At 35.0% G+C, this 14,933-nt stretch overlaps 1 protein-coding gene across 1 annotated transcript; it reads right to left on the bottom strand.

Moving 5' to 3' along the window:
* Positions 1-6,706: 6,706 nt before the first annotated feature.
* On the bottom strand, positions 6,707-8,887 carry LOC123677399 (juvenile hormone acid O-methyltransferase-like). Its single transcript, XM_045613892.1, has 3 exons — positions 8,442-8,887; positions 7,794-8,074; positions 6,707-7,003 (listed from the first exon to the last, which is right to left on the bottom strand). The coding sequence occupies exons 1-3, from the start codon at positions 8,870-8,872 to the stop codon at positions 6,810-6,812; spliced, it is 906 nt and encodes a 301-aa protein (XP_045469848.1). The 5' UTR covers positions 8,873-8,887; the 3' UTR covers positions 6,707-6,809.
* Positions 8,888-14,933: the final 6,046 nt, after the last annotated feature.

Below are 14,933 nucleotides of genomic sequence, written 5' to 3'. Positions count from 1 at the left end.
GTTCGGGTAGAAATGAAATTTTTCTCAAGATTGAAATTAATTTTTTTGATGGCATGTGTAATATGTTTATACTAATTTATGAGATATAACCTTCTCGTTATAAGCTTTTGCGCACTCATTCATCCATTCGCCTATATGAGATTTGAATTCATTATGTCGATTAGTTTCATAGGTTCTCATGAAACGATACTCCTAAAATTCAGCAAGTATCGGATGATCCAAATTCCTTGTCTAGAGAGAGGATTTCAGAATCCCTTTGTGCTAAAATAAAATCAATCGCACATTTAGGGGGTCGGTTTTTAGGAGATTCAATTTGGTGAAAATCACAATTTCATGAATTCAACTGTCTTCAAAATATAAGAGAAAATTGTTGAATAGCGTGAAATGAAAAGTTCTCATACCTTCTTTTTACTGGAGCTATAAACATAAAACAGAGACGTTCTATAGGAGCTATAAACATAAAACAAAGAGGAGCTTTTTTCACAGAAAATGCCATAGTTTGCTTAACTTAAGTTCATTGCGTAAATAATGTTTCCTTCGAAAATAGTTGGCGTATTCCTACATGACTGAAGTGGAATCCAAAATTTGTCATCTAGCCTTTTATTAATGGTCTTCGCCTTTATAACTTTGACACAAGTTCTAACTGAAATTTGCTGCGCACGATTTTTGTGAAATTATTCTCTCTATCCCTTCAAACCAGTAGAAACTGAAACGTCTGATAGCCAGTACTCTCGCTTTCTTAGAGATGAATTATTTAAACATGAAGTGGGCCGAGGAAGTACACCCAAGGGTGAGAATAAATCCTAAATTCATTTGATGGATTTCATGGCGCGCCACAGAGCTGCTCTCGCAAAGGACTCCCCCTCATATTTCTTACGAAATGGGATCGAATTCCAATTCTCATAATTTTCGTCCTTGAGTGTGCTAGGATCTAGAACAATTTTTTACTTTGATTCATTTTTCATTTCCAGTTTTTTCTTTATATTTTTATGGTTGAGATTCTAAACGAATCTTTCGTATCGGGAATGTGAGATTGATATTATTGATTAAATTGTTCATGATTTTCTTCTGAACAGTGATTAAAATCCTTATTTAATTTTTAATCGACATTTTGTACCTCGTGGGTGCAACCAAAAGTCGACAATTAGTGGGAAGGAAATTATAAACTAAAAAAAAAATGTTTTCTTATTTTTTATTCATTCTGTTTGTAATTAAAATTTGATGTACTCATTTCTTCCTTTCAAAATTGGATAAGTTTGATGATTTCACTTCAAATCATTATAAATGAAAGGTTAGTTTTTCGATCAGGTCTTCCAAGAACAACCATATTTGCAAATATTCAAAGCGTTAGAATATTTTTACAATAGAATGTTGATGTTGATTTTATGGTGAAACTTGGCAAAATTCAACAGTCTGACAACACTTTTTGACTTTTTTTAAGACCCACATGGAAAATAAGGTCTTTGCTTCACAATCAAATGAGACTTGAAGGATGGAATTCGTGCAGTTATCGGACCGCAAATGAGCGAATTGACCATAGAAAAGGATATGGTGCTGCAACCGTAGTCGTTGAGGTATTTTGCTGATTGGTTTTCATTGTATACCTTCCATCCATCAATTTCTATTGAATTCTTTTTTTTTTTAATCAATATAAAACCACTTATTGGAAAAATACTTATCACGCGAAATATCAGGGTATTAGGAATTCAAATTCGAGCATGAGCAAGTCGAGATATGCCGAAAAAACTGAAATATTAACCACTTACGACCCCATCTGAACATGCCATGCTTCCACGACGACGTCTAAACCGAATATTCACGGTTCCAAGGTCATGCTCGGCGTAGTGTATTATGAGTTGTTAAAACCGCCTGAAACAGTCACAGGCGATCGTTATTGAACGCAATTAATGGTTTTGAGCCGAGCATCGAAAAACAAACGGCCGCAATACAACGAGAGACATGATAAAGTGATTTTACAGCATGACAATGTTCGACCCAATGTTGCGAAAGTGGTCAAGACATACTTGGAAACGTTGAAATGGCAAGTCCTATTCCACTTGCCGTATTCTCCAGACGTTGCTCCCTCGGACTATGCCTTGTTTTGATCAATGGCACAGGGCCTGGCTGACCAGTCTTATGAAGAAGTAAAAAATTGGATCCATTCGTGGATCCCTACGAAAGATGGACAATACTTTGAATCCTAAATGTATAACCAGTTCTTTTAAATAAAGTCTCAAATTTAGGAAAGAAACGGCGGAAACTAACTTGTACGCATATGTACATAACAAATGCAATCAAAACTTGAAATGCCACTCGCGAAATATGGAAAAGCATCTCAAGACCCACCCTGTATCCGGAAGAGCCGAAATTCATATGGAATCATCTACAGTTAGGATACCAATAACAAATTCCATCAAAATCGGATAAGAATTGTAAAAGAGTGTAAGAAGGGTTTCCGGACACACATACCGACAGTCAGACGCAAAACAAAATTGGTTCAGAATGGACTGGAACACATTTTGCAAGCAAAAATTTTGAAATCCAAACTGATCACAAAGCTATGTCTATCTCCCGTAGAATCGAAGTCAAAATCACCTTGTCGACTCGAACTTTTCCACCCTTGTCTCGGAAGTTTCGGTAAAACCACCGTGAAATGTCGGAAAGTGAAGTCAAATCCGCAAATAGCAGTCACATAACTTACTGTGGGTGCCTTTATGTCCCACACAATGCTCGCTGGTGGTTATTGGCCTTCAATAATTCACGCCATACAGTCATATCGAGTGAAATGCCTCCACGGTTACGCGAAATATATTTCAGAGCCCTCTTCGATGCCTCGGGCTCTCCCTTTCTCCTCTCCTCTCCTGTGTATTTGGAAGAGTGGTTCGTATTTCTCTCCCTAATAAAATTCCAAGGCATTCTTTCTGTTCGATTCTCCATTAAATTGCTTCGTACGTTTCCCAAGATATTTTTTCCCGATTGTCCCGAGGTTTCTGTTCTGGAATAACATTTCTAGGTGATTACGATCATTTCGCTGCAAGTTTTATAGGATAATGAGAAAAATATTTCGGTTTCAGCATCACAGGCAATAGTTATATTAGGCCAATTGAAAAGTCCCCGGTTTGACGCACAGATGGCAATGCTAGTAAAAAATCCATATGATTTTTAGTTAGTACCAACCTTCAAACGATACGTGTCAAAATTTGACAGCAGTCCGACCATTAGTTTGTGAGATATTGCGTTATGAGTGTAGCTACTTTTGTAATTTGAAAAAATATAGAAAAATGAATTTCGTGTGCTGTTATAATATTGCCTTTTGAAGGAAAAATTTCAGTTGAAGCAAAATCTTGGCTTGATGAAGAGTTTCCGGGGTCCGCACCAGGTAAATCAACCATCATTGATTGGTATGCTGAGTTTAAACGTGGTGAAATGAGCACCGAAGACGGCGAACGCAGTGGACGCCCAAAAGAGGCTGTCAAAGATGAAAAATTGAAAAAGTTCACAAAATAATTTTGAATGATCGTAAAGTGAAGTTGATCGACTTAGCATACGTTGTGAAGATATCATCTGAACGTGTACATCATATATTTCACGAATATTTGTACATGAGAAAGCTGTGTGCATAATTTTTGTCGTGCGAGCTCATTCGATCAACAGCAACAACGTGTTAATGATTCTGAGCAGTGTTTGAAGCTGATTAAGTGCATTAAACCTGAATTTTTGCGTCGATATGTGACAATGGATGAAACATGGCTCCATCATTCCACTCCGGAAGTCCGATCGACAGTCAGCTGAGTGGACTGCACACGATGAACCGAATCCAAAGCGAGGAAAAACACAACAGTCAGCTGGCAAGGTTATGCCATCAGTATTCTGGTATGAGGTATAATATTCATTGATTACCTCCAAAAGGGCCAGACCATCAACAGCGACTATCAGATTGTTTAAAGGATGAAATCGTTAAAAAATGGCCCCATTTGAGGAAAAAAAGGTGCTGTTTCATCAAGAAAATGCGCCGTGTCACAAGTCAATGCAATGGCAAAATTGCATGAATTGGGCTTCGAATTGCTTCTGCATCCACCGTATTCGCCAGATCTGGTCTTCGGCGACTTTTTTCCTGTTCTCATATCTCAAAAGAATGATCGCTGGAAAGAAATTTAGCTCCAATGAAGAAGTAATCGCTGAAACTGACGCATATTTTGAAGTGAAAGACAAATCGTACTACAAAAATGGTCGCTATAATCGCAGTATCGCCCTCGAAGGCAACTATGTTGAATAATAAAATCGAATTTTGCCAAAAAAATGTGTTTTACTATGGAAGACCGGGGACTTTTCAATCGGCCTGTTACTACTACACTCAATATCCCTTTGATGCATGCGGTGCGTAGTCTTTCATCCAAATATACAAAACACTCTGTATCTCGAAAACGAGAGTTCTGAAGTCACTATGTGTCAATGCCAGAAGTCACTGTCGCAGTCACAGAAGGACTATCAAAAAACAACTTCATCATACCATCGCATAACAGTATCACAGACGAACGTTGATCATCTGGCTATAAAGATTTTCAACAAGCTGTCATTCAAAATTAAGGAATTAAACCGAAAAAACTTAAGAGAGAACTAAAAAGTGTCCTAATGCATAAGGCATACTACACAATACATGAATACCTGAATGATAATTTTTTAGATTTATAAAGTTTGTTGTCTTAACGTATTTATTTATTTGTTGTTTGTTTGACAGATTTTTCGTTTTTATACATATTTTAATTTGTATATATTTTTCTGTGTCTTTTTAGACAAAATTGTACCTGACTCCTCATGAAATTTTTGATGGGTTAAAAATTTGTTCATCCTTGTAATTTGTATTTAATTGAGAATGAATAAATGAATAAATAAAAAAAAAATCATATTCCGACTCACACAGATGTCCATTTATCTTTACCTGGGCGTTTTAACACTGGTCACCAGACACCCTGTATTACCCAAATCCCCGAATTGTTGGAAAAGCACCACCAAGTATTCGACTTTATTTTATCGTTCTCGTTTTACGACTCTTAGGTTTAAAGGGTTTACTTTATGCGTTATATTTTAAGTGCAAGGCAATTAGCGAGTCAGTAGAGTGGAATTAAGCAACATCTCAATTTAAATATCTTAGCAAACCCTTGGGAATGAGCGTAGCCAGAAGCTCTCTCTCTCAACCCTTTCGCGCTTCCCCTTTTCAGAAGGAGGGATATTATAGACTCTTTCCCTTCAATATACCACCTATTTTCGCTAATTAAAAATCTGGCACATCTGCTGGCCGATGACAGCCACAATTTTTTAATTTATTTCATCGTTTTATTAAGGAGAAAGTTATGTCTGTCTACCATAAATTTGACTACAGCAGTATAAAAAGGTTAATGAAATCGTTAATCTTGTAGTAGTGGAAGTTTCGTCGCATTCTTGCAAAAGGGTTGATTAAACTATAGTCTGTTCTGGAATTGCAGCACCTTAGTTGTAATGTCAACAGGATGGAAAAAATGATTTCTGCAAGTACAGAATATACACTGTCTCCGTAAAGTATGGAACAAATTCATTTTTAGCTGAACAGACCATTTGAAGAAATAATCCTGAAACACGTCGATTTTTTATTTTAATTTACCGTATTTTAAAATAATAAACCAATATACAGGGAGAATTACTTTCGAGTAATGACGTCACCGTCATTTTTTTTTTAATGGAACACCCCCATTTTGTCTCAATTTTCTGATTACTCTAGCTGAGTTGATTCCAAAAATGTATCACATGTTGATTCCAATTGGTACAGGGTGGACAAAAATACAATAATTCTGTGTGTGCTCATAATGTGACGCGTAACATTCTTTATTAGTTAAATTAACAATATTATCAAAAATACTTATTGTCTAGCGGCAATTGGTTTGAATGTAACACCCTGCAGTTTGTTACATTTTTAGATCAATAAAAATGAGCTGTTTCCAAACATGTTTGGTACTTGTGGTCTATAGCAGACAGAAGATGAAAGAAATTCTTTCTTATTAATTTGAAAAAACATAGTCATCTAGTTTTTTGTGAAATGTCAATAATTGTTTATTGCCACTAGACAGTAAGTATATTTGATAATATTGTTAATTTAACTGATAAAGAATGTTACGCGTTACTTTATGAGCACACACAAAACTATTGTATTTTTGTCCACCCTGTACCAAATGGAATCAACATGTGATACATTTTTGGAATCAGCTCAGCTAGAGTAATCGGAAAATTTAAACAAAATGGGGGTGTTCCATTTAAAAAAAATGACGGTGACGTCATTACACGAAAATAATTCACCCTGTATATTGGATTATTATTTCGAAATACGGTAATTTAAAATCAAAAATCGATGTGTTTCAGGATTATTTCTTTAAATTGTCTGTTTAGCTAAAAATGAATTTGTTCCATACTTTACGGACAAAGTGTGTACAAGGTGAGTTCGAAGATATCGAGTTTTTCAGTAATTTCCAAAAAATTTAGCAGTGAAATGTAATTAATTTTCAGATATTTCTTTTTCGCACGGTTATGCGTGCGAGAAGGGATTTTCCCTCACGCAAATATTAAAGAATAAATTAAGTTCTGCCATGTCTCTATGCACCGAACGCCCAATTAATGTCAAGGATGAGATAACTATGGTAACGACTGTCATTCATGTGTGTAAAAATAATTAATCAAATATTTTGAGTTTCAGTTTATTTTAAGCACTTATAGAAAAAATTTAGATAAGAATTCAACACATTCAATTATCTATAAATAAAAAAAGCTTACACAAATTACTTTTATCTTGATTCAGAATTTTTTGCATGTACGCAAACTGTTGGTATTGAAAGTATTATAGATTCATCCATTGTTTTCTCATCTGAAAAATCGATATTTGTTACTTCACTCAGGATCGTCACAAAATCTTGTATGTAATCTTCTTGCTGATCTTTTGGAATGGTAGCAAGTTTGAAGTCTATCGATTGGAAAATATCTGAAACAAGAACAATTGTATTTTTTTTTTTTTTTTTTTTTTTACATGTGCTAGGCTTAACCATCCACACAACGAACATTTCATTTTCTATAAGACTCTTTTCAAATTTTATTTCCCATCACCAGACATATACAACATCCATGACCTAGCCGGGATTCGAACCCGGTACCCTCGGCACCACAGTCAACCTCCCAGTCAACCATACTACCGAGGTAGTCTACAATTGTATTCAATAACTCCTTCAGACAGAGAAAATAAATCGAACCACTCCAGCAATGTGCCATGTGTGTTAATGGTAACGAATGTATAATCATTCAAAATTTGTTTTATTTATAACTGGAAAAATTCAGAAAAAAGCTATCACTTGAAGGAGGTGTATTTTGTGAGCTAATTGGACCCTTGGAAACGATGAAGTTGGCGAAACATCTGCAGCATACATTAAAATATCTGTGGGAATAACTTCCATTTATTTCATTCACATTTTTTCGCAATTCTACTTGAGTATATGGCTCTAACTCTGTGACTAATACGCTGTTGCCATAAATATCCTTCAGTGATTTTTACAATGAAATCTGAGCTGATAACTGAACTGAGCACAAATGATAAAAGAAATGCCAAATACACATTATTGCCACTGCCACCGTCCTAAATTGTATATTTTCTATTGAAAAATCCAATATAAAAATATTATTTTTCTACTATAGAAAAGGATTGTATCGAATACTTTGCGTGTATAAACAGTGTTCTAGAGATATAGATATATTTTGCACAAAATATCATATTTACTTACCAAGGCATGCCCATTTGGGAAAATAATATTGATATTCAGGCTCGAATTTATGATCGAGAAGTGTTAATCCATAATCCTTGGACAGACGTTTCAATTCGGAATCAGGATCTTTACTAGAGAAATGTGGAGTAAAGTTCGCATATTCTTTCATGTATTTATTCCATTTATCGATACTACTCATTTTTTTGTATATCGAGAAGAGATAATTCGTTTTGAACTGAAATATCATTAAAAATTGTCCATTTGGGGCTAATAGTTTCTTGCAATTCGAAAATCCACGTCTGAAATAAATTGACGTATCAGTTTGTATAATTATCTGAGCGATATGCAAGTTTGTTCAAAACTCTTGAAACGCGAATTATTCAATTCTTGACAGAGTTTATTTTATACGGAATATATTATGAATAATAATGAAGCTCTTATACCTGTTGATGGATGAAGAGTTTTCCAATAAGAGACATATTATGTTATAGTATATAGAGAGGTATATAAGTATATGTTCAAGGGTATATTTGAAAGTGAAAGTGATATAGAACGCTTATAGTTTTGAAAGAAATTAGTAAATATCAGTGATGATAGTATATCAATGTTGGGGTTTATACAGAATTTTATCAATTAAATCAGTAATTTATAATTTTTTTTTCTCACCTTATATCTTGTACGTATTGAAAACAGTATGACGAGAACAGAATGTCGAATCTATTATAGAAATGTTCAGGTATATTTTCAGCACCAATGTCCAACACGCCGAATTTTACTTTTGGATTCTCATTAACTGAACGAGCAAATTCAACCATAGATTGATCCAAATCAGTTGCAACGATCTCCTTTATATTTTTTGGAAGTAAAGGTATTAAACATTCGTGTATTAAACGACCACTTCCAGATCCAATATCAATCACTCTCAACTCTCCATTTTTCGGTAAATTCATGGAATCAATTACTCTCTTGTACTCATACCTAATTTTATCGAAATGAAATCTACCAGATTTATAATATTTTAGGCCTTTATTGAACATTGTTATCCACTCGAGTGTACCTTCTGGAAAACTGGATGCCCAGAGACACCATTTCGTCATATATATTTTTTACATGATAACAGTAATTATTCCTCAAAGGTTAAAATTATTCATAAATCAATGCTGGGACTGTGTTGAAATTCCACGGATTTAAAATATAGATCCGATTATATTAGTACCAGTGGCGGATCATTATGGAATGGTCCTGATGTACTTGATGGACATTCATTTGAATAGGAATTACATAACAGTTATTCTGTTTTCAATTTTCAATTAAATAATTTAAAATTTTTTTAAAGGCAGAAATGCAATACCTGTCCTTGAATTTCGATTCAAATATCTTTCCATCAAATAAAGACCTTTTGAATCGAATATTCTACATTTAACTATGGAACTTCAAATTTTGAATTGAAATTTATAAAAATAATAACCTTTATTCAATTTCGATTCAAATGAATTGGGTGAAGATTGCTTGAAATGATTTTCCAAACAAATTCATGTTCAGCATATTCTGATATTTTAATGGATTAAAATGATTGGCCTTGTGATACAACGAATAGAATAAATATGAATATTTTTTTTTACTTTGGCTTATTTTAGTAACAATTTTTTTCAAATTTTAGTTTGATTTGTCGGAAACATCTGAAATCTGCCAGATCTATAATCTTATAGGTCTTTGTATTATATTGTTATGCGCTCGTGGAATCCTTTTAAAAAATTGAATACTTACAGACAACAATATTGAAGTGATTTTCTTATTTATTCAATCAATTCAATTCTACACAAGCACCATCACAGGTGCTTAGCCTAGAAAATTAAGTATTCAATTCATTTGTCAGTATTTAATATATCCATATCAAATTTTGTTATCATTTCATCACACACATGCATCATAGAGTTTATAAGAGATAAATAATCTAGTTACATTGTTTATTATTCTCAAATTCAATTTGGAAACTTTGTAATCAATAAATTTGACGAAATAAAATTGTAGGGAGCTCATTATATTCAGAAGTTTGAATATGAAGATCATCATATATATTTACATGATAACAATAAGTATTCCTCAAAAGTTAACATTCATAAACCAATGATATGACTGTGATGAAATTTCTTGGGTGTAAAGGCTAGATTGGACTAGGTATATTGGTACCAGTGGCGGCTCATTAGGAGTGGCAGGACAACCCAAGTAACGAAAATCATAAAATAATGTAAACTGCTAATTTTCAGAACGGAATAATTGATGATTTTTGTTTCTTTGTGTTATGTTGCTGAAAATTATGGTTTCTAGCTAAACTATACACACCGTCAATATGAGGGCAATGGACAAAATCTGAACGCAGCTTTATTCCCCAAGACTATCCAAAAATGCTTTATGTTTGCGTGACTTCAAGATTATTACCATTTTTGTCATAAATTTTAACAGTTTCAAAGGAAAAACCTTTACAAAATCCCAAAATTCATATAATTGCCACCAGAAAATCGAGGTTTTCAGAACAGACCTAGATGAAATGAAGTTGAACACGGAAGTAAGCGAAAGCCACATTGGATTCTTAACGAGCAAGTGATTTGGAGATCTACAATTATCCAGAGATCATGTGAGTCACTCCAGGATGGCTAAATCCTCGGTGTAATTAGGAGAAGTATCTTTGCTTCTGTTAAATTTCGGAGCGCCTTTTTAGAGTCGATTAATTTCACAAGAAACGAGGCATGACTGAACGTGACCCAGGAATTGGGACAAAAAGTTGAGTTGGTTTTAGGAAGGTTCGCTTTCTACAGGGTGTCTGATTACCAGGGGGACAATGGTGGAAATATATAGGACGTATGTGTGAATTCAAAAATGATTCCTATTTGCATTCACCTTAGGATTTTCGAGTTTGAAAATTTTAACAATTCAAACAATTCCTGGTCTGTAAACAGAAATTCGATTTTATCTTAGAGCGTAAAAAACGAAACTCTATATTTATAATTGTTCAGAAGTATTCGAATGCACATATCGGAAGAGATGAAAAAATGCTTTCAGATCCATACAGAAAATTGGATAACACTAATTTTCGTCATCGATATTTTCTCTCTAAGTAGCTTGCTGTCATTCACCGAGCTTGAGGTTAGGTGAAAATGGTCAGCTTCATACCTTTGAAAAATTTGTAGGATTTCACATATGCCTACTTATGCGTTTCGTCCCTGGCACACACACACCGGACTCATCAGTGTGACTTTGGTATATTTGTGTGTGTCGTGTCATAGACGCTTGAGTAATTTATTATTATCGGGAGCCGCCGGGACTCGAACCCGGCACCTTGTCGCAACTCGGTGAGGGAGTTTACACTCTTTACCTCTAGGCCACCGAGCGCTGTGTTTATTGTTGTTAAGTGGGGCTTTATGAGAAGCCGCCACAAATTCAACTGATCCATTGGGTTTATTACTCATAATATTTAGATAAAGTTGTTGAAAAAGATATGGAATGCCGAAAGTTGAAAGTTCCTAAACATTCAATTTTTTATAATTCTTAGTGATAACACAATAAGAGTGGTAATTAATTCGTTAATGTCATTGAGCTGTGATATCTCACAAGGTCATAATTTAATTTATTGTTGGTTCATCGATAAAATTGCGAGATTTTAATTGCACATCTGTAGGTGATAACTCTCGAACGGAACAAGCTAGAGGCTTGAAATTCTCAGAGAATATTATTTAGATTAAATGGATATAGACGGCACTGCGCTGAATGGGATCATTCGAGGGAAATCCGCTGTAAAATTGAAAAGGCAAGAGCAGCTTTCATTAAAATGAAAAAACTTTTCACGAATCACGACCTGAACAAGAAGACCAAAATACGACTTCTGAAGTGCTATGTCTTTCCTGTGCTTCTGTATGGGGTGGAGTCATGGACGCTTACTGAAGCTTCGTGTAAGAGGCTTGAAGCATTCGAGATGTGGCTCTACAGAAGAATACTCCGAATCAGTTGGACAGAGCACATGACCAATGAGAGGGTGCTAATATTAGTCAACAAGAAAACTGAAATTGTTGACACCGTGAAGAGGAGGAAACTGGAGTACTTGGGCCACATCATGCGGAATGAACAAAGATACAGCCTTCTCCAGCTAATACTGCAGGGCAAGGTTGAGGGAAAGAGAGGTCCCGGCAGGAGGAGAATTTCGTGGCTCAGAAATTTGAGAGTCTGGTTCTCGGAAACAACAATTGGACTGTTTCGTGCAGCAGTGAATAAGGTCACAATAGTCAGAATGGTCTCCAATATCCGATAACGGATTGGCACTATCAAGAAGAAGGATATAGGGTATTCGATGAAACTGGCATGAGGTTTCGATTTTGTTGGTATTCAGCAACGATTCGCATTTGGAAATTCGGTCCATGAGGTATTTCGAGTTAACTCGTGTAGTACCCATACATCGAGCTTCTTCTTGAGACCATCAGCCTTATGCAAATGGTTCCAAACGGTTTTACTAGATTTTTAGCAGTTTTATTGTGTAGTGTTACATCAATAAAAAATGATGATATGAGAAGAAACCTTGCAGAGTTTATTAAACTAATTGTATAAAAGAACCGAAAATATTAACTTTTTTGAAATGGAAACATAAATTAAATCACTATAAATCATAACGAAATAAAAAATAATGAAAAACTAAAGTTTCTTAATATTGTGAAACCTCAAGGCTTTGTTTGATTTAGTTACCTTCCATCCAGGATCTAAGACACATAAAGCATCTCTATAGATTTGTCGCCTTACCTATTTTTTTGTAACTGTAAGAGCAGCTTTAGGAAATTGTCCTTCAGCAGGAGCTGAAGATGCTGGCGTTGATAAGATATCCTTGGCCATTTTGCCCAAATTGGTGAAACTACTAAAATTTACCAATAGATTTCATAGTAATGTGGGAAAACTACTGATAAAGTCACACTGGCGAAAGCTTCAGTCTCTCGGCGCTCGAGGTATCCCTTTATTTAGTCTAAACGCGTACGAGATTGCAGAAATATATGCCGTGCGACTCGTGCATATCAAGCTCAAGTAATATCAAGTAGCTTGATATGAAGTCAAACAATAAATGTCTCAAATCAAGTCAAGCTCAAGTATGTAATTTTTCACGAACTTGATTTTCAAGTCAAGTATTTGGATAAAATGTCAAGCTACTTGGCTTGATGAATCCCTATTATTCCTCGTGAGTGAGTGAGTGTAACCTTATCATTTGAGACCAATTTCGGTTGGAAAATCGGAAAATACAGACATCGTATCGAAATGATGGAGCGATCTGTTCTGTGAACAAACATTCGAAATATAGACGACGTTGTTTACTTTGATATGGCCAGGGTAGGATATACTTGTGCGAATAGTCCATGGAAAATTTCATGAGAAGAATATGGTGCTGCAATAGCAGCCGAGGGAGCTATTTGGCCAGCCATACAAGGGGTACAAATTGAATAAAAATAATTAAGCATTTGAATGAATGATTTAATTCACCACTCCCAAAACAAAATAAAAAAATAAACTAAAATAAGATTTCTCGTGATAAGAATTATCACCGGTTGGAAAATTATTCCCGATGTTTCCTAATTCTGTAAAAGGCGTACGTTAACTCTCTCTCCAGCATGCTAAATCGACCGTTACGGTTTAGGAACACAGAATCGATAAATTCCCACTGAACCGAAGTGGCATTCACCAGATTTCGACTTGAAATCGGTCGTGTTTTAGGAATTATGAGGTTGCGTGGCAAATTGCAGCGTGAATTAAGAACCACACACTCGTTAAAGCGCAGGCACAATCGTGTATCGTGACATATTACGATTTCTTTAATCAATCGTGCTCTCCCAGGAGAAACAGATACGTTCGAGTGGAATTATTCGATGTGGTGGGTTTTAAGTGGAAATCGATGATTAGTTAATCGCCTAGAAGGCGGGTTGGTAAACGTAGGCAATGGCAAAGATGCATAGAATATTAGGTGGAGTGAAAAGAAATCTATAATTTTTCCTATAGATGGCTATAGTTGAATCTATCTCGTGTTGTATGAGTCCGATCGAGTTTCACTAGATGGTGTTCGAAAGATGAGATTTCGTACTACAAAAACTTTTCAGACAGTTTTGTGATTAGTTGACTCAGTTTTGTTTGAGCGCGCGTCAAAGATGTACACTAACGAAGAAAAAATATGCTATATTTTAGAGTTTTTTCCGATAAAAGCGAAAATGCAAGCCAGGCGGCTGAAAATGAAAATAGTGTTCATGGTCAGGATACTGTAATAACCAATCACGCGCAATTTTAGTTTCGTCGATTCCGTTCCGGTGATTTCGATGTCAAAGACGCATAGGGATCCCATCAAGCCAAGTAGCTTGTCATTTCAACAAAATACTTGACTTGAAAATTTGGTCGTGAAAAATCACATACTTGAGATTGACTTGATTTGATTTTAGATATTTATTGCTTGACTTGATATCATACTACTCGATATTACTTGTGCTTGATATGCACACGTCGCACGACATATATTTCTGCAATATCGTGCGCGCTTAGACTAAATGAGGAGGGGATTCCTCGAACGCCGAGAGACTGAAGCATTCGCCATTGTGACTTTATTAGTAGTTTTCTCACATTTCTATGATATCTTTTGGTAGATTTTGGTAGTTTCAGAAATATTTTCCCAAACTTGGCCAAAATGGCGAAGGATTTTTTATCAACGCCAGCATCTTCAGCTCCTGTTGAAAGACAATTCTCCAGAGCTGCTTTTGCAGTTACAAAAACCTGCAATAGGTTAGGCGATGAATCTATAAGATGCCTTTTATGTCTTACATCACGAATGGAAAATTATGAAATCAAACAAAACCTGGAGGTTTCTCAATTATAAGAAACTCTGTTTTTTATTATATTTTATAGTTTTTATAGTGATTCAATTGATGTTTCTATCTGAAAAAAGTCATTGTCGGTTCTTTCATAAGATAAGTTCAATAAATTAAAGTGTTTTTTCGCAGGATTCCTCCTCATTCATAATTTTTTTATTGATATGACACTACACAATGAAACTGCTAAAAATCAAGTAGCTTGATATGATTCAAGTACTTGATAAATAAATACTTGACATGATTTGAGATTGGAAAACTACTGCTTGACTTGAAATCA

This window comes from Harmonia axyridis, chromosome 4, assembly GCF_914767665.1.
Source record: "Harmonia axyridis chromosome 4, icHarAxyr1.1, whole genome shotgun sequence".
Taxonomy (NCBI): Eukaryota; Metazoa; Arthropoda; class Insecta; order Coleoptera; family Coccinellidae; genus Harmonia; species Harmonia axyridis.
This window is presented reverse-complemented; position numbering and strand designations above follow the sequence as displayed.

What these genes read in the sequence shown, in the direction of transcription:
- LOC123677399 (XM_045613892.1), bottom strand. Translation starts at nt 8,872, where the DNA reads ATGACGAAATGGTGTCTCTGGGCATCCAGTTTTCCAGAAGGTACACTC. An exon ending in CAATACGTACAAGATATAAG is followed by an intron (nt 8,075 to 8,441) that starts GTGAGAAAAAAA and finishes AATTTATTTCAG; the next exon opens with ACGTGGATTTTCGAATTGCA. An exon ending in TCCCAAATGGGCATGCCTTG is followed by an intron (nt 7,004 to 7,793) that starts GTAAGTAAATAT and finishes TTCTTGTTTCAG; the next exon opens with ATATTTTCCAATCGATAGAC.